The sequence below is a fragment of the Rhinolophus sinicus genome, linkage group LG01 (genome assembly GCF_036562045.2).
Source record: "Rhinolophus sinicus isolate RSC01 linkage group LG01, ASM3656204v1, whole genome shotgun sequence".
NCBI classification, from domain to species: Eukaryota; Metazoa; Chordata; class Mammalia; order Chiroptera; family Rhinolophidae; genus Rhinolophus; species Rhinolophus sinicus.
Genome location: NC_133751.1, coordinates 55,359,922 through 55,380,336, shown reverse-complemented (window position 1 = coordinate 55,380,336; position 20,415 = coordinate 55,359,922). Strand labels below are relative to the sequence as shown.

Below are 20,415 nucleotides of genomic sequence, written 5' to 3'. Positions count from 1 at the left end.
TTCTCCATTGGCTTTCCCGTTTTTTTTTCGGTTTTTTTTTTTTTTTGCCTCTTTACACTTCCTTGGAATATCCTTCCCATTCTTAGTTTTCAAAACAGTTCTTTTTGCTGCTCCATCTAAAATTTCCCTTGGTGCTTTATTCCCCCCAGCCTCACCTCCGAACATGTACTTCTGCTGCATTTTATTTGAATTATAGAGATGGTTAGCACTGTGGCTGCTTTCAGTTATTATAACTAGTATATGTTTGCAGTTTATAAAGTGCTTTAATGCCTATTATCTTATACTTTGAAAAGCCTGGAGATGTAGAAATGGTGACTATGTCTTTTACAAATAAAGAAATTCAGGCTCCGAGAACTTAATTGATATTTCCTAGCTTGCACAGCCATATAGGATTGGAGATTGTATTAGAATTAATTTTGTCTAAATGTGTTTTATCTATAAATATCATACTCTTTCCACCTCATTAAAATAATGATTTGGCTAGCTCCTCCCAATGTTTGCTTTTGTTTTTTTTAATTCATGCATTCAACAAATATTTATAATGTAGACACAGTGCCAAGAACAGTTGGAGGCACTGGGGAGCCAAAAGCAAATAAATCCGATGTCCCTTGATCTCATGAAGGTTTTCTCCAGTGAGGAAGTCAGGCAACAAACACATGCATAGGTAAATCAAGGGTAATGTGAAAAGTAGGAAGATGACTGGGGCAGTGGAATTGGCTGCCTCAGGTGGTGTGGGGGAGCCTTTCTAAGGAGGTGAAGGATGAGGAGAAACTACCTTCTAGGTTGAACAAATGGCAGCAGCAAAGCCCTGCTACAGGAGAAAGCCTGGCATGAGGATCAGGCTTTGGAATCCCAGGAAACCAGTAGGACCAGAAGTAAATTCAAACTCTATTTTTTTCCAAGAGGAAAGAAATAAAGTTGGTATTTCGTAAGTACTTTATTTCATGCTTTAAATATACATCATTTACTCCAACAACAGTAGCACAAATAAACACGCTTGTTGTTTCCAGTCTATTCAAATTAGACATATGACGAATTTGAGTGTGCATATTATTTTAGTCCAGTTTTAGGAAAAGTTGCGGTGGCCGGATAAAATTTGAATGAAATGTTTGCCAAACTCCTGAAGCACCTGCATGAAAATTGCACACACACACCCCACCCCCAGCCACCAACCTGCAATCTTATTTAAATTCCTCAGTTCACAGATGAAAAAACTGTGACCAGAAGAAAGGAAATCACGTTAGTGAGTAGGGCTGAGACCTGAGACCAGTTGCCAGGTCCCCTGACTCTGAGCTGAAGTAATGCCTGCGGAGAGGACAAGAGGAGCTCTACATCTGGCTCCATCACTGGATCAAGGCCTGTGGACCTTGGACCGGGATCAGCCTTTCCTGAAAATCTAGTCATTTAGCATACTGACAGTCAGATCCCAAGGGCTCAAGGCTGTCCAGCATTTTGCTCAATAATCAAGCTTCTGATCTTTTCTCCTGGGTCAGCTGAACAGCACAGAATAACTGATCTCGTTTCTTTCCATTACTTTCATTTCATTTCTTTTTACTTTCTTTTCTCACACAGGGAAGGACGTGCAGCTCTCGTTACCTCATTCTGCATGTTCAAGTACATGGCTCTGTACAGCATGATTCAGTATGTCGGTGTTCTGCTGCTCTACTGGGTATGACTTAGGACCTAGCTTCTTGGTTAGTGACAACTGAACCCAGGGGCTGTGCACTCTCAACTTGAAATGTTTCTTAAACAAAGCGCAAATAGAATATTTGGGCACTAACAGTCCCTCTGAAATGATCTTTATAAAGTTTTTGAAAATAAATCAGAAATAGACAGATGTACATGGGAAAAGTTGTTGGTGTGAATTGTCTGACTGACAGAGAAACTTCTTATCTAGTGGTAGATGAAGATTAGAACAGTGCAAATCACTTTCTCACTGTTGCTTTTGCCTGCTTAGACCCAGTCTCTGATTTCCCAGTTCCAGTATGTCTTTCCCCTAGTCTACCGTTCGTTAAAGATGAGGCTCGAGTTGGGGTGCTGGTAAATATTTCGTAACTGGCTCTCTCTGGAAAAACAAGCCCTGATTATTAATGTTTGCCTATTCCAGTGGTGTAAATACTCACACTGGTTTTAAGCTATCCACCTGATGTCACTTGAACGTGTAGTTGGGGAGAGATGTATAGTAGCATGCCATAATATAGTATTTGCACCATACAGACATAAGAGTTGCAAAAAAACCTCATAGGCATAGATAACAGTAAAATGTAGGAAAATGATTAGGAAGTGCTAAGTTTGAGTATTTATTACCTCTGTTTTTAGTCTAATTTATTTAATGGTAAATCTGTATAATTTAAGTTTTTATATTGGCTGTGTTTAACAACCAGTTCACAAAATTCCTGACAATCTAACAATGGACCCTCATGCAGTAGTACAAGTCAGCATATCATTGATTTCCTGAATATAGATAGGGATTTAAAATTTGGCATATCACACCACAAAAAATACATAGGTCTTGTGATGTCTCTTTCTATTTAATGAAACATAAAAGGAGAAAATACATGACTACTATATGGTCTCAACCTGTGGGGGCTTTTTCAATTAGTCAGCATCGAGCAAGGAAATTCCATTTGTGCTGGAGATATCTAGATTCATCTCTATGTCTTGCCCTTTTGCTCCTGGGTTGTAATTTTTAGTTTTGTTATTTTCAGATTACCTATGTCTTTTCCCACTCAACAATGAAGGAATTGGAGAAAAGAGTATTTATAAGAGTTAGGCTCTATTTTGGAATCACAATAACTCTCGCTCAAAAGTAGAGTTAAACATGGTCGTCGTTATCTCCTTTCCACCAAGGGGTGGGGGTGGGGGGGCAAGGAAGTAAGTTACTTGAAATCAGTAAGACCTAAACATTTTTTTCCTGAAGAATATCAGGGTGATTTATCAGGACTTTCTAACAACAGCCAAGAATACAGACAGTTGATTTAGTTATTTTCATTTTTCCATCAGTAGAATATTGGTAAGATCACCACACATTTGTCACTTTTTACTACTGGGAATGCACTGTTTTGTTGTACCTGAACAACCCCAACTTTTCTGCTAACAAGTAGAAAAGACAGTAGAGATGAATCTAGCAGAGTGAGATGTTTCCCTCAATAAGGGGTGATGGTGATTCACAAAGGACCCAGCACAAAGCACATGATGATGGCTCTCCTGGTTAGACAGGATTTAGCAGCCTTGTCTTCAGTACTTCCACCAACATCAGCGGAACTCTCATCACTCTAGCTCCTTGGTAATTTAGACAATCCTATATTGCAGTGAGAAAATGAATACAGTTGATGTCAAACTTCATTCAGAAGGTCATACTTTTTTGAGCTGCCTTCCTTTTTATTTTCAGGAGACCAACAGCCTATCAAATTACCAGTTTTTGTTCCAGGATCTGGCCATTACAACTCTTATTGGTGTAACAAGTAAGCCAATTTTTAAAACTTTCTTCCCAGATGTGCTTCCCTCAGATTTTTTTTTCTTTCCTCCATTGAATAGTTTTGACAATCATGTTGAAAATTTATTGGCCATAGATACATGGGTTTAGTATTGTATCCTCAAATCTATTCCATTGGTCTGTTTGTCTATCCTTATTCCAGTAACACACTGTTTTAATTATTATCTTTGTAGTGAGTTTGAAATCAGGATGTGTGAGTCCTCCAACATTGCTCTTCTTTTTCAAGATTTGTTTGACATTTCAGACCTTTTTACAATTCCACATAAATTTGAGGATCAGCTTTTCCATTCAGAAAAAAAAACCAGCCATTTGAATTTTGATAGGAATTGAATTCAATCTGTAGATCACTTTGGCTAGTATGGAAATGTTAATAATATAAAGTTTTCCAATTCATAAATATTGGATATATTTCAATTCATTTATGCCTTCTTTAATTTCTTTCAGCAAAGTTTTATAATCTTCAGTGTAAAGTCTTTCTCCTCTTTGGTTAAATTTATTTCTAGGTATCATATATTTTTGGATGCTATTGAAATGGAATTGTTTTCTTAATTTCCTTTTTAAGTTGTTCATTGCCAATGTATAGAAATACAGCTGATTTTTATGTGTTGATGTTGTAACTACTACAACATAGTTTATTAATTTGTTTATTAATTCTAGTAGCTCTCTTGTGAATTCTTTGGGATTTCCAGTGTATAGTATCATGTCACTTCTTCCTTCCAATTTGGGTGATTTTTATTTATCCTTTAATTGCTCTAGGTAGAACCTCCAGTACAACGTTAAATAGCAGTGATAAAAGTGGTTATCCTTCTCTTCTTCCTGATCTTAGGGGGAAAACTTTTCCATCTTTCACTCTTGACTATGATGTTGACTGTGGGATTTTCAAAATATATAATAATGGGGATTAAATGTAACATCCTAAATTTATAACAATCTAGTTTGAATTGATAACTTAATTTCAATAACATGCCCAAACTCTTCTACTTTACAGCTCTGTCTCCTCATTTTATGTTGTCACAAATTATATCTTTATCAATTGTGTGCCCAATAGCTTACTAGGTATATCATTATTTTTATGCATTTATCTTTTAAATCATGTAGGAATAAAAAGTGGAATTAAAAAAACAAAAATACAATAATACACACTTTTATACTTGCCCAAATAGTTACCTTTACTAGACAAAATGAGAATGTCAATAAAGAGAAATTATAAAAATGATTTTTTTGAATTAAAGTTTATTGGGGTGACAATTGTTAATAAAGTTACATAGGTTTCAAGTGTACAATTAATACATCAGCTATGTATCACATTGTATGTTCACTACCCAGAGTCAGTTCTCCTTCCATCACCATATATTTGATCCCTTTTACCCTCATCTACCACCTCCCTCCCCCCTTACCCTCTGGTAACCACTAAACTATTGTCTGTGTCTATGAGTTTTTGTTTCTTCATTTGTTTGTCTTGTTCCTTTGTTGTTTTCAGTTTTATATATACACATGTCAGTAAAAGCATATGGTTCTCCACTTTTTCTGTCTGGTTTATTTTGCTTAGCACAATAATCTCAAGATCCATCCATGTTGTTGCAAATGACACTATTTCATCTTTTCTTATGGAAGAATAGTATTCCACTGTGTATATATACCACAAATTCTTTATCCAATCATCTATCGAAGGACACTTTGGTTGTTTCCATGTCTTGGCCACTGTAAATAAAACTGCAATGAACATCAGAGCACATATATCTTTATGGATAAATGTTTTCAGATTTTTTGGGTAGATACTCAGGAGAGGGATTGCTGGGTCATATGGTAATTCTATTCTTAATTTTTTTTCAAGAGGATTTTTAATCACTTATTGATTACACATGATAATGGATGACACACAAGTTTCATTCCCATCTATGATTTTATCTGGTACCATAATTCAATTTAGAGCTTCTGCAGCTGTTCAGACTCTTTGGGAGACTCTGAGTTAGACATGATGACAGCAGGAGGGGAGACTTTAAAAATGCTTACTCGTTGGCATCCACCGACAGAAAAGCTATTCTTAATTTTTTAAGGAACCTCCACACTGCCTTCCATAGCGGCTGCACCAATCTACATTCCCACCAACAGTGTATGTGGGTTCCTTTTTCTCCACAGCCTCTCCAACACTTGTTATTTGTCTTGTTGATGAAGCCATTCTAATTGGTGTGAGGTGATATCTCATTGTGTTTTTTATTTGCATTTCTCTGATGATTAGTGATGTTGAGCATTTTTTCATGTTTATTGGCCATCTGCATGTCCTCTTTGGAGAATATCAATTTAGGTCCTCTGCCCACTTTTTAATTGGATTGTTTGTTTTTTTGTTGTTGAGTTGTATGAGTTCCTTATATATTTGGATATTAGCCCCTTATTGGAGGCATTGTTTGCACTGAAAAGGATAAGACATTTTTAAAAGAAATTGAAGAAGACACAATTAAATGGAAAGACATTCCATGTTCATGGATTGAAAGAATCAACATAATTAAAACGGCCATATTACCCAAAGCAATGCAATCCCCATCAAAAGTCCAATGGCATTTTAAAAAGAAATAGAACAAAAAATCATCAGATTTGTATGGAGCCACAAAAGACCCTGAGTAGCCAAAACAATCCTAAGGAAAAAGAACAATGTTGGAGGTACTACACTCTCTGAATCCAGCTTGTACTGCAGGGCAACAATAATCAAAACAGCATGGTATTAGCATAAAAACAGACACACAGACCAATGGAATAGAATTGAAAACCCAGAAATAAACCCACATAAATACGGACAGATACTTTTCAACAAAGAAACCAAAAACATACAATGGAGAAAAGACAGCCTCTTTAATAAATGATCATGGGAGAATTGGAAAGCCACATGCCAAAACATGAAACAAGACTGCTATCTGTCACCATGTATCAAAATTGACTTAAAATGGACCAAAGACCTAAACATAAGACCTGAAACAATAAACTGCATAGAAGAAAACATAGGTATTATACTTATGGACCTTGGATTCAAACAGGATTTTATGAATTTGATTTAAGAGATAAGGGAAGTAAAAGCTAACATAAATGAATGGGCTATATCAAACTAAAAAGCTTCTGGACAGAAAAAGAAACCATCAACAAAATAAAGAGGTAACCAACTGAATGGGAGAAGATTTTTTTTGGTTGGTTCTATGTATCTTTTGATCTCTCCTCTATTTCTTTTTTGACCCAGTTGTTCTTTAAAACTATGTTGTTTAATCTCCAGATATTTGTGGGTTTTTTCCTGCTTTCTTTTTGTAGTTGACCTCCAATTTCAAAGCCTTGTGTTCAGAGAATATGCGTGGTATGATTTCAATCTTGTTAAATTTGCTGAGGCTAATTTTATGTCCCAATATATGGTCTATCCTTGAGAATGTTCCATGTGCACTAGAAAAGAATGGATAGTCTGATGTTTTAGGATGAAGTGCTTTATGAATGTCAATAATGTCCATTTCATCTAATGTGTCATTTAGGGCTGATATTTCTTTATTTATTTTCTGTTTGAATGATCTATCCATAACTGTCAATGATGTATTTAGGTCCCCTACTATAGTTGTGTTTTGGTCAATTTATTCCTTCAGTCCTGTTAATTGTTGCTTTGTATAATTTGGTGCTCCCTGATTGGGGGCATACATATTGATGACTGTTATGTCTTCTTGTTCTATAGTCCCTTTTATCATTATGAAATGTCCATCTTTGTCTCTTGTTACCTTTTTCATCCTGAAGTCTGTTTCATCTGATATCAGCATGGCTACACCTGCTTTACTCTGAATACCATTTGCTTGGAGTGTCAATTTCCACCCTTTCACTTTGAGTCTATATTTGTTTGTAGCTGAGATGTGTCTCTTGGAGGCAGCACATGGTTGGTTTTTAGTTTTTTGATCCAATCTGCTACTCTGTGTCTTTTTATGGGTGAGTTCAGTCCATTTACATTTAGGGTGATTATTGATATATGAGGATTTCCTATCATTCTATCTTTGGTTTTCTGGTAGGACGGTGTCTCCATTGTTTGTCTTTTTGCTGCTGTCTATTATTTCAGTGTGGTTGTATTCCATGATTTTTTCCCCACTGTTTCTTCTTTTTTATGTTATATATTTCAGCTCTGGACTTTTTTTTTTTTTGAGTAGTATTCCATTTTCTTCTGCATGCTTACTTTCTCCATTCCCATATTCCGGTTCAGGCCTTTACTCTCCCCGTTTTTATGTTTTGGTTGCCACAAATTATCCCTGTTGATGTTGGTCGAATAGCCTCCTTCAGTATTTCTTGTAGTGCAGGTCGTGTCAGAAAATTCCCTCAGCTTCTGTATGTCTGGAAAGGTCTTTATTCCTCCTTCATGTCTAAAGGATATCTTTACTGGCTATATTATTCTTGACTCATAATTTCTCTCTTCCAATAGTTTGAATATTTGAGTCCATTCCCTTTTGGCTTGTAGAGTTTCTGCTGAAAAATCTGATGATAATTTAATGGGCTTTCCTTTGTAGGTTACTGTCTTCTTTTCCTTGGCTGCCTTGAGAACTCTTTCTTTGTCGTTAATTTTTGACAGCTTCAATACAATGTGCCTTGAATTCAGCTTGTTGGGATTGAGGTAATTAGGTGTTCTCTTTGCTTCTTGGATTCAAGAACTCAGTTATTTCCAAAAGTTTGGGAAGTTCTCGTCGACTGTTTGAATATACTCTCCATTCCGTTCTCCTGTTCTTCTCCTTCTGGTATTCTCAATATTTTTCTTATATTGCTCTTTCTTATGGAGTCAGAAAGTTCTTGTAGAGTTCTTTCATTTCTTTTAACTCTCAAGTCTCTCTCTTCTTCTATCTGTGTCATTTCCAGAGTTCTATCTTTGGTTTCACTGATTCTTTCCTCCATCTGGTCAGCTCTACTACCTAAGCTGGCTATTTCATTCTTCATTTCTTTTATTGAGTTCTTAACCTTCAGAAATTCTATTTGGTTCATTTTTAAAAATTTCAGTCTCTTTGACAAAATGTTCATTTTGTTCTTTGATTATATTTCTGAGTTCATTAAACTGCCTGTCTTTGTTTTCTTGCATCTTGTTGAGTTTTTCAAGAACTGCAATCTTAAATTCTTTGTCATTTAAGTCAAATATTTCCATGCCTTTAAGTTCATTTTCTGGAGACTTTTCATTTTCTTTCTGAGCTGTCTTGTTACCTTGGTTATTCATGGCAATTAATGAATTATTATTCCTCTTCCTAGGCATCTATAGGAGTGGGTCTGCAACCGGTTGATAGGGGGAAGTCTTTCTTTTGCTTCTAGTAGGTGTTGGTGGAATGTTTTATTTTCTCTCTTATGCTGCCTTTTATTCTCTCTCACACTGTAGTGTTATATTTCCTCTGCCCTGTTCTGGCTTCTCACACAATGGGGGGCGGGGGTTGTTCCCTGGAAGGTGGGCTTCACCTGGGTCTCAGGGCACCACACTGTGGGGGGACATGGAGAGCTTCTGATGTTCCAAAGCTCTTCCTGCACCAGATTCAGGGCCTGTGTGTTTCAGCAGCTCTGTTTACCCCTGCAGTGATCTGCCCAGATGGGTGGGGGCAGGGGTGGGGTGGGTTGTGAAAGGTGGTTCTGAGCAATGGCAGCAACCACCAGCACAGCCCATCTTGTACCCAGGGCTCCCTCCCCTTCACTGGAACTAGTTGGGCTGCGAGTCCATGGCTGCAGGACCCCAGTTCTCAGAACTGCAAATATTCTCTTCTTGGAATGGACACTGCTACCATTCCACTTCTAGCACAGGGAAGGTGGGGGTGGGATGAGCTCTGGGAGGGTGGGAAAGGGTCGGTCAGGCTCTGTGCCTATATCTTCCCTCCTCTGCCTGGCAGTGAGAACTTAAACTGCCGTTCTCACCCATCGTCCCTCAGTCTTTGCTCTGAGGTCTCTGCCATGGGTGTTGGGTTCAGCTGTGTTATATGCTGATCCCTCAGGCGGGACTGTGAGCCATAAGTGACGTGCTATCAGTCCGAATGCTTCCCTCTCCCACGACTGCGGTAGTTCCAGAATGCAGGGAGCTTGAAGCTCTGAGTTCTGGTTGGTCTCTGGTCTGTGTCCTGTGCCCGCACTGCCCAAGTCTCCACATTTCCCGCTTCACTCCTTCCCCACTCACCCAATTTGCCCACCTTTAGATGATTTCAGTTTCACATCTCTTAGTCTTGCTGGTCCACTGTGCAGGGATTTCTTTGTGGAATTATAGTTGCTCAATTTGTTGTAAATTCCAGGGGAAATTTCAGAGGCTCACCCCACACCACCATTTCTGTGACATAATCCTAAAAAGGATTCTTTAAAAAGAATTTACTGGTATTTTGGCTTTTTAAAATAATCACTATCTCTATATTGACATTTTAATTTTGTTCAGACATTATTTTCCTGATTTCATTGAGTTCTATGAGCATATTTGAGATAGTTTTGAAGTCCAATGTCTGGGTTTCCTCAGAGATGATTTTTTTCAATTTATTTTGTACCATTGAATTTTATAATATCTTAACTCTGGAAATCAGATTCTTCCCTTTCCATAGGGCTTGATGATTTTTGTTTTGCTGTTTTTTGGAGGTTGTAGTAGTCCATTTGTTTAGTGATTTTCCTAAACTATTTTTTGTAAAGACTTTATCAGCTGTCATGTGTGGTTGCTGAAATCTCTGCTCCTTTAGCTTTTGTTCAGCTAGTATTTCGAGGGAGATTTCTTTGAACTCCATGAGTTTAAAAATATGAACAAAGAAATACCTCTCCCAGTTTTTGCAGCTTTGTTCTGTGCTGGGGCACTTCAGCACTTAGCCTGGCTTCTGCTGAGTCTAGAGAGCATCCAGAGCTGAAAGCATAGGATATTTCTGTTTGTTTTTTTCTGAACATGCATCCTGCCCTGGGTATGTACCTGGCTTTCTATATTCCTCAATATACACAGCTGATTGTGAATACCATAATTTCCCAAAGAAAATTTCTTTAGCTTTTCTTTCCAGGCTTTAGGCAGTTATTTTATGGGTCAACTATAATCTTTTGCCCGGGACGACTGCAGGTAGTTTGTTAGCCTTACAATGCTTTTGAGCAGTGCATGCTGCTTTTCCATCCCAAGGAAGTTTTGCACTAGATGAAACAGAGATGAGAACCTTGTACTGGTACTTCAGGGAGACCCCAGACAGATTAGAGCAGACATACAGATTAATTTGTAACCAGGGACCAGAGTCCCTCACTGGGAAGGGGTCTTCAAGATTGTCACTGAGCTAAGGAAGGTGTGAGTCAAAGGCAAGTGAAAATACACAAAACTTTCCTCCAAGTTTTAAGTTGCTTTTTTCTTGATTCAGCATTTTTTTGGATGCTGTAAATCTTTGTCTGCTTTTCAGAGTTCTGACAAAGTTGGTTCTTACAGTTTTTGCTTGTTTTTTGAAGTTTCTGTGGAGGGATGGGATCTTGGAGCTGCTTACTCTGCCATTTTGCTGATGTCACTCATTATTTTGTCATTAAATATTTTAAAGCATTGCTTCTTAGTGACTGCATATTTTCCCATTGTATAGAGGTGCATAATTTATTGTAAGTGATGAACATCTTTCTACATCTTGGAATTTTTAGCATAAGATAAATTTGCAGGAGTGGAATACCTATGTGAAAAGTTATAAACATTTTTCAATCTCTTCATATTCATTGCCAAATTGTCCATCAGAAAGTTTTGTCAATTTACATTCCCACAAGCCGTATTTGAAAAGTGTGTCCCCTTACCTATAATTTAAAAGTCTTTGCTCATTTGGTAGGCATCTTGTGGTTGTTCTATGTCTGCTTTCTTAAGAATTCCTCATATGATTTCAGTTTGAATCCATTTATTGTGTAGATCCTTCAGTTTGTGGTATACTTCAATTTGTCAGTTTCCTCAGCTCTGTGGGCCTAAGAAGGTAAACCATTCTTCTGATGAAGAATAACACGTTTTCCTGCTCTCCTGCATATAAAACTTGAATTTATTTTGTAGTGACTTTGAATGGTGCCTACCCCAAACTGGTGCCTTTCAGACCTGCAGGACGGCTGATCTCCCCACCTTTGCTGCTCTCTGTGATTTTCAACATAATTTTCAGCCTGGCCATGCACATTGTGGGCTTCATTCTGGTTCAGAGGCAGACTTGGTATTCCATGGATATACACAGGTATGATCACAGCCTGGATTCCAACTTCCCACATTATAATGTCTATCAAAAACCGTCTGGCCATATGATGAGAAGCAAATAGGTCTTCATTCTGCCAAAGGCTTTGGCTTCCTTAAGTCCTTGGCGGAGTTTTCCAGTGACTTTCTCTCATCAAGCATAGTTTGATGATAAGATTCATTGGCACTTATCTTTGCCTATTTTAAATAAGGATTTCTTACCATCATTTCGATCTGGAGAGACCATGTGTTGTAGTTTGCTGGGGCAGCCCCAGTTTAAGCATGATATCCCAGTGAAATTGTTAATATCTTTTTTTCACATTCATATCTGTTCCTGTTGAATGATAAACTATATGATCACCCTACTTATAAATCTTCAGAGATCTTAAGCCACTAGAGGGAAGAATTATGACTTATTCATCTCTTTCTCTCTAACATAGCCCTAATACACATAATTGGTGCACAATTTATTGAATAAACAACTTGTTCTATCTATCTATCTATCTATCTATCTATCTATCTATCTATCATCTATCTATCATCTGTCATCTATCATCTATCTTCTATCTATCCATCCATCTGTCCAAAACATAAATCTATCTGTGCTGGTTTATTTCTCTTTATTTTTCAATATATTCTTTCCCAAAGTGTAGGCAGTTATGGAAGCATTGAGGGCATGGAGTTGTGTAGATATAAATGAGCCTGTCATCTTACTTCATTAGCTTCTTTGGTTTTCTTTTTAGTGCCTGCACAGGGCAAAATGAAAGCATCTCCAAATTAACCACTCCACCTATTCCAGAGAACGTTGGAAGTAATGACACCTTCAGAAGTTTTGAGAACACTACAATATGGTTCCTGGGAACAATAAACTGTATCATTGTGGCTCTTATATTCTCTAAAGGAAAGCCATTTAGGCAGCCGACCTATAAAAACTGTGAGTAGAATTGTACCTGATCAGAGGTGAGAGGTTATTAGAGAGGAAGATAGGCATGCCTGGGTCATGCAGGAAGCGGCTACAGAGGTGGCACTTACCTGGAGTTTCCTGATTTCCACTCCAGGTCTCTGTAAAACACAATGTGCGGCCTCATTTTGTGGTCCTTTGCTCCTTCTCTCAAAGCTGCATTAAGTACTAAGGCTTTTTTCCCCCACGTCTTTCCTTCACCAGAAGTTTATTTCTAGGTGTCTTTTCATGGGGGTCACTCCAAATTGGAAAGACTCATGTGTTTCTCTACTTGTCAGATTCATCCTGGATGAGGTGGGGAGAAGGGTCCTAACACTCAGTGGGAACTTGTTTCATGCCATGAAAGCAGTGGTCAGGACGGCATTGTGTGGTTGGCAGGCCAGGAGTGGGTCCAGCCTAGAGGAACCTGACTATAGATGGTTGTGGAGGTTTTTGGCCAATGCACCTCCCACTTCCTTACATTCTGGGCTGGGAGTGTGTGTAAGTTAGAAGTGGGTGACCTAGTTTGCCTTTGGGACATTTATTTGGATACCATCACTAGCCCCCTAATTGAGAAAATTTAGAAGCACAAATTGAAAAATCAATATCCTCCTAAAAATTTGTTCAGAGAAAATTATTTTGTCCTTGTCCTTCTTGGTGTGAGGAAGCAGTTGAGTGCTGACTTCTACATTATTGCAACTGAAACATTTGTTTATTTATAGCCTTCTTTTTCCAGAAGAGGATTTGAGGTGGATGGTTTGCATTAAAGAGACTCAGATACTTGGATGCCTTCAAGGCATTTATTTTGTAATAAAAATAATTCTTTGTAATAATATGAATGTATTTTGTCAATGTTACCCATTTTTATTAATTGGAACTTATAACATGGTTGTGAAAATTTCCACTTGCCTCAAGGACATATATAGAAATTGTAGAGGTGAGACCCATTGCATAGAAATGAGCACTCTACTATGCTGTATTTGGATGTGGTAACCAAGTAAATTTAATCAGCATTAATCGAGAATATGTCTTTCAATAGATGTGACACTATATTCTGATTTCTGTAAGTGATTGCTTATGTTCTTATTTCCTCAGATATATTTGTCCTTGTGCTGGTTATACAGCTGGCTGTGTGCCTCTTCATTCTATTTGCTGATATTCCAGATTTATATAGGCGTTTTGATGTAAGTCTTATCTCTGGAATATAATGATGTTTTATACTTATTTAACACCCTCACTTCAAAAAGCAGGTCACAATTGCAATTGACATGGATTCTTAACACCAATTATTCTTTGGGGATAGTACAGTTTTTAAAAAATGCAAGGCACTGACATTTTTAAAAAATGTTAAATTTATTCATATTTTTTATTTAATTAAGCTGGTCAGGAAATAAAATTCTGTCTAATCTTGATTTCAAATGTTTCAAAGCACTGAACACCTTTCTTTTAAAAGATCCCTTTAAGATTGCAAAATTTATTTATACATTTCCTTTTCAAATGTCAGAGAATTTTCCCCTAAATGTTTCTGTTTCAAAGGTATTTAAGCAGTTTTGCCTGTAACACTTTTTCAGTTAATTCTTAAAGTTGTATTTACATCTTTCTTTTTCACCTCTTTAGAAATGTGCTTTCCTTAATCTCTGCAAAACTTATTTTTAAAGAGCCATGCCTTACCTAATGAACTCGCTTAGATTTAGTAATTTTGAGACAACTTTGAAACTCTACAAGAGACAGAAATCTTACATATTCAAGCAAGGGAATATATATATTTTGATTCCTCTAACCTACTCTACTTTTGAATTAGAAGTTAATCATTACTAAATATCCTTTAATCAGGTAAGTGAAAAGCAGAAGAGAAGAGAAAAGGAACTGAGCTTTTTTTACTTAGTGCTTTATCAACCTGCCTCTCGGCGTCTCCTTCTCAAAGACAGGGCCCTCTTATTCATTCCTGTATAGCCAGTGCCTTGCATAACGCATGGCACATAATGGCAGCAAATGACTGACTGATCATTTTATGTCAGGCTCCTAAATATAGAGAAGCACTTGGAGCACACAGTGCGTTACAAACTAACGATATCTTCATGAACCCAGCATAACAGATAAACTAATGTCTACATTCAGTTTTCATTTTTATATTTGCATTACTGTGGTTAAGAGTGTAATTCACACTGTTGTCTTCATAAAGTACATTCAGTACTCACAGAGATAAATAGTCTTCGCACACTAGTCTTCTAAGTGAGTTAACATTTCTTAATCCTTCAGAAATTAAGGTTAAGACATGTTGGGTTCAGTGTCTCTTTAGTAGTGAAGACTCTTCCAGAGAGATCTGGGTCCTCTGGAATAACAAAATAGGGACCGTTGTTTGGTGCAGAGGGAAACTGCGTGGAGTCATTGACAGTATGACTGCAAAGGGTTCTGCAAAGAATTATTGTTGACCTTAAAAAGAATTGTTTTTCTTATTGTACATAAAATTATGGGTACATTTTAGAAATGTGAATATGCAGGCAAAGAAAAAGACAACAGTGTTCACTATATCCTTCCATTGTTGAAAATGCATATATTATGCATGGGCATTGACTGAGTTATGAAGTTTATTTCATTTCAAATGGAATGATTTAAAATAAAATTTTGCAACCTAGTATTACTCATTTTAAAAATTGCATAAAATTTTTTAAACAGAGAATATAGTCACATGGTTTAAAATTCAAAAGTTAGAAAAGTTGAACATTGAAAAATCTCCCTTCCATCTTTGTTCCCCAGCCACCAGTTCCCCTCTGTGTAGGCAATTGATGATATCAGTTAATTTTGCACACTTGCAGACATATTTTTTACATGTGTGCACAAATATACATATATTTCTTATATGTGAATTCTGCCACATTTTCACACAAATAGTAGCAAACTGTTAACATTTGTCCAGGTCTTCTGAGATGGAGATGTCAACATACAATGAGATGTGTAAGAAAGGTATTGGCAGAATTGCCTGTGGGAGAGAAAAATGAGAAAGCCAGAGGAGAGGGGAGGACAACACACTCTGTGGGTCTGACCCCTATGAAGGAGAGAGGGAAGGAAGGAGAGCTAGATAAGTGGTTTCAGACTGCAGCGCAGTTCTAAGCAAGGGAAGCCACAGTTGCCCATGAGCAATGTCTAGTGTCTCCCAAGAACGAGTGTGATTAGCTGTCCTCAGTGATTAGCTGTGAGCAGCCCATGGGAAGCGTGGCATTAGGGTGAATGTGGTGGTAGATTGTGAGCATAGCATCTGGGGCCTCTGCCATTTATCCTCCCAGCAGCAGGAGATCTGAGTGAGCATTTTCATGGCTGCGACAATCACATAAACAATCCTGCATCTTGTTCTTTTGTGTAACAGTATATTTTGGTAATTGTTCCATATCAGTACATAAATCTTCCTCATTCTTTGTTATGCTAATATAGTATTTCATTATTTGTATATATGTGTGTGTATATATATATATATATATATATATATATATCATAATTTATATGTAGTCCCCTATTGATAGACATTTAGATTATTTCCAATTTTTACTATTACGAACAAAGCTGCAATAAAATAATTTTATACATATATCATTTCAGCCATGCACAGCCACATCTCTAGGATAAATTCCTAAAAATGAATTTGAACTTTCAATTTTTAAAGCATTGCCCTCCATAGAGTTGTTCCTGTCTTTACTCCCATCAGTGTGTAAGGCAATGTAAGAGGCAGCGCTGGGTACAGTACGGTGCACTCGGCTTTGTTTCACTCACTCATTCATTCACCCATCCATTTAACATACATATATAACATATATATCATGAACCTGGGGAGTGGTTAGAGAAGGTATAGAGGAAGTGGAGAAAGAGACAGGTAATGCCAGCTTGACTTCAGCCCCATTTACTCTGTTCGTGAGTCCCCCCGAAATGGCACAGCCCATACTGCTAACCATGCAGTCCCGCGTGTGAAGCCCGGAGCCAGGGCACAAAAGCAGAACTCGGTTGAGGAGACATGTGGCACCAGAGAGAAGAGGGCAACGCTGCCTGATGGAGGTTTGACACGTGTACCTCTGAGCCTCCTGGGAGTAGAGCCATATTCCTGTATTCCCTCATGAAAACAAGACACACAAGCAAAAAAGAGATACTTTTATTTTTTGTTGCAAACTGACTAGATTTATTTTAGGAACTGTAGAAATGATAGAAGGAAAAGAAGATAAAAGAAAGCAACTATCGCAGTGCCAAATCAACGGAATCATGGGAAATAATCCTTCCACACTGTTTTCTGTGCACGTGTATAGAAATACTTACAAGTATAAAAGTATACATGTATATAATGTATACATGCATGTATACATATGCCTATTACATATATGACATATAACCTATGAAGATGTATACTGTGAATGCACACTTTCCAGCATGTATTTGTCTTCAGACTAATGGTCCTTCCTCATCTCCTCTCAGCTGCTCTGCACTCCTGTTCTCTGGAGGGGCTGCATTGTCATTATGCTCAGCTGCAATTTCATTGTGTCCTTTGCTGTGGAGGTAAGTGCTCTCATACTGCCTGTCACTGGGAGGGGGGTCATCTTGGGGGTGTCTGAAAAAGGAAGAGCTGTAGCTGACAAGGCTCAACAGTGCAAGGGGCTCCCTTCCTCGGCAACATGAGCCATGGTGCTTTGCTCTGATGAGTTCCAAACAAAGCGTTCGTTTTCCCATCTGTAAAGTGGGGCTGAGGCGAATGGGGGTCCACAGATATACTGTAGGAATTTGCTAAAATTCACAAATAAAGACCCAATTCAATTCGTTTTCTGAAACTGAGATAAGATTCACACGCTATAAAATTCACTTTTTTAAAGTGTACAATTCAGTGTTTTTTAGTATATTCATTGAGTTGTGCCATCACTACCTCTATCTAATTCTAGAATGTTCTTATCACCCCAAAAGAAATCCTGTACCCATTAGCAGTCTCTCCTCACCTTTCTGGCAAACACTAACCTCCTTCTTGTCTCTATGGACATTAAATATAAAGGGGATCATACAGTATGTGGCCTGTGTCTGGCTCCTTTCACTTCCCAACTTGTACCATTTTTACCTTACAGCTGGGAAATGGAATTCATAGTGAGCTGTTCTGGCTTTTATTTTCCATCTCCCATTTGCTCCATTTCCTCAGTAAAACGAGCTTGTGCTCCCCCTTTCTTTGCTGCATGGTTCACTTTCTCCTCTTTCAGTGCTGTTAGACACAAACCCCTTTCTTCACAGCTTGCTGTTAGAGGTTGTCCCCAAAAAGGCATTCATTTCGAAGGAGAGGTGAGCTGCAGGATTTTAGCTGTGGCCATTCTGGCTCCTAGTTACAACCCCAGGCGTGTTCCAGTGAGGGGGAGTGCAAAGTGGGCTGAGCCTCACTTCTCCACCTTATTTTATAGGCAGGAGCTTAATGGACCTTCCTTACTAAACAGGGTAAAGACGCACAGGAGCTGGTGGCAGCACAGGACATAGAATAGAGTACTGGAGTTCTCTACATGTTATACAGGGCTTCTCAAACTTGAGTGGGCATCGGAATTACTTGGAGGATGTGTTAAAACACAGATTATCCCGCCCTACCCCCAGCATTTCTCATTCAGTAGGTTTGGAAGGCACACGTTTTTGTTTCTAACAGGTTGCCAGGTGATTCTGACACTGCCGGTTCAGGGACCACACTGAGAAGCACTATGCTATATCATGTGGTTTCCAAAGCCACCAAATTAAAGAGCATCATCATGAGTGTCCTCATACTGAGTTGCAGAATGATGGTCCTTATGGGAATATGTACCCGTTCCTGTTCACAATTGCGTTATGTCCTGTGTCTTTCCGATCTCTGCATATTGAAATGCTATCCCATTCTGTATGAATAGCTGTAGTACTGTCCTCTTCATGAATCTCTCTGATGCCTGGATCAGTTAGGCAAGTAACCAAAACAGTGGCTTAAACAATACAGATATTTATTGATGCACTTAGCAAGGAGGTTGGAGGTAAGTGGCTTCAGGGCTGGTTTAATGACTTGGTGTCATGGAGGAATACTTTCACCTTTCTCTCCCACCATGCTTAGATGTTGGTCTTTCACATTTATGCTTGTTGCTTATGGTGCCCAGATAACTTCCACATAGCTGGGCATTCTATCTGTCTTCAGTGTAGGGAAAAAAATGGAAGGGGAGGCACCAGCAAGATTTTTCCCTCAAGTATGACCTTTCATCAGCAAACAAACAAACAAAAAATTCCTACAGTATACCATGGACTTCCTCTTATGCCCTATTGGTTAGAACTCTGTCTCATTGTCATCCTCAGCAGAAAAGGATTCTAGGAAAGTGGATCTATGTCAAAAAGTTAGACAGATTGGCTTAAACCGTTTAGGTATTTTTGTCCTTTTAAATGAGCAGGAAAGAGTTGGAAGGAATGGGCTGTAAGGTAATCAAGCAACAAAAGCTGCCATACTCCCCTAACAAGAAACCATTCTGCAGTCAGTGTATTTGCAGTTAAGAGCATCAGCAGGGGGTAGTTTACCTGGGTTTGAAGCCTGGCTCCACCCTTTCTTGCTGCCTGACTTTGGGCAGCACTTGCTACTCCACTTCTCTGTGTCTGTTTCCTCATCAGTAAAATAGTGATAATAATGGTACCTACCTCAAAGGTTACTGTGAGCATGAAATGTGAACAGTAAAAAGCACAGTAAGTGAGCTTACTAAATATAAGCAACGATTATTATGTTATCTCTTGTAGTTCTTATTTCTCACTTTGTATCTATCAATCATTCAGCCATTCATTTACTTATTCATTTTCCACAAGCATTTGTTGACTATGTGCCATGACCCGCGGCATGACGCAAGGAGGATAAAGATGGCAAAGGAATAGAACTCACAATCTATAGGAAGAAATGACAAGTGCTATAGTTATTTTTGTATAAATTGCTTATTTCACCTACCATTAAACTAAAGGCATACCTTAGAAATATTGCTGATTTGGTTCCAAATCACAATCGAGTTGCAATCTTTTTGCTAGTGGTGGTGGTGGTGGTGGTGGGGGTGATGTCTTGCCTTCAATTTGTAAAAGATGCAACATTTGTGAAATACAATAAAGTAAAACACAATAAACCGAGGTATGTTTATATGCTGGCAAGAACAGCACCTAAAACACTGCTTTATTCTAATAGAAATTGGGTAAAGGTTTATTCAATTCTTAAATGTAAGACATCAGCCTGCTCACCCCCAGCAGATGGAAAGGGCAATTTGATACTCATGAAAGATAGTTTCTCCTTTGTTTCTCATGTTGAGAGAAATCGAGACACTTATGGATGTTTAGTGTGAGTTCCCAGCAGCTTCTACACTGAAAAATAACATTCCAGGGTTCTAGCTCCACCCCCAGGCTCCACCATGAAGTTAGCCCTCACTGCTGTCAGTAGGTGCTCAGGAACAAACCAGTCATTTGTGTCTTTGGTGAAGGCAGTTGTAATGGAGAATTATGGACACTAAGATTTCCTGCTTCATCAGATGAGCCTAGAAGAGTAAATAAAGACCCCAGACAATCATGGATGCAGCAAGATGTTTTCCTCAGGGATCTCTAGGTATGTCTGACAGAAGATAATAAGGATTCCTAGGATTGGCTGTGCTAATTCCATTCTATCTGGCCAGCTTGTGGCTGAGATGGTTCAGAGAGATTTTGGGGGATAGGCATGGGAGATGGTTGGCTTCCTTTTCACAGTCCTGACTATTGTCTGGTCTGCTGAGAGGTCTAACCCTAACCCTAATCTTAGAGCAGCCCAGCGAATAAATGCGTTTGAATGAGGCCTTATTCTTACTTTGACGG

The 20,415-nt window shown here is 38.3% G+C and overlaps 1 protein-coding gene across 2 annotated transcripts in view; it reads left to right on the top strand.

Moving 5' to 3' along the window:
- The window catches only part of ATP13A4 (ATPase 13A4), a 116,116-nt gene that overhangs the window by 93,206 nt on the left and 2,495 nt on the right, over positions 1-20,415 (top strand). For both annotated transcript variants that reach the window (XM_019723162.2, XM_019723170.2), the window contains 6 exons: positions 1,573-1,669; positions 3,392-3,464; positions 11,484-11,655; positions 12,395-12,585; positions 13,687-13,775; positions 17,047-17,127. In XM_019723162.2, coding sequence (XP_019578721.2) covers positions 1,573-1,669; positions 3,392-3,464; positions 11,484-11,655; positions 12,395-12,585; positions 13,687-13,775; positions 17,047-17,127 — 703 coding nt within the window. The remainder of the gene's footprint in view (positions 1-1,572; positions 1,670-3,391; positions 3,465-11,483; positions 11,656-12,394; positions 12,586-13,686; positions 13,776-17,046; positions 17,128-20,415) is intronic.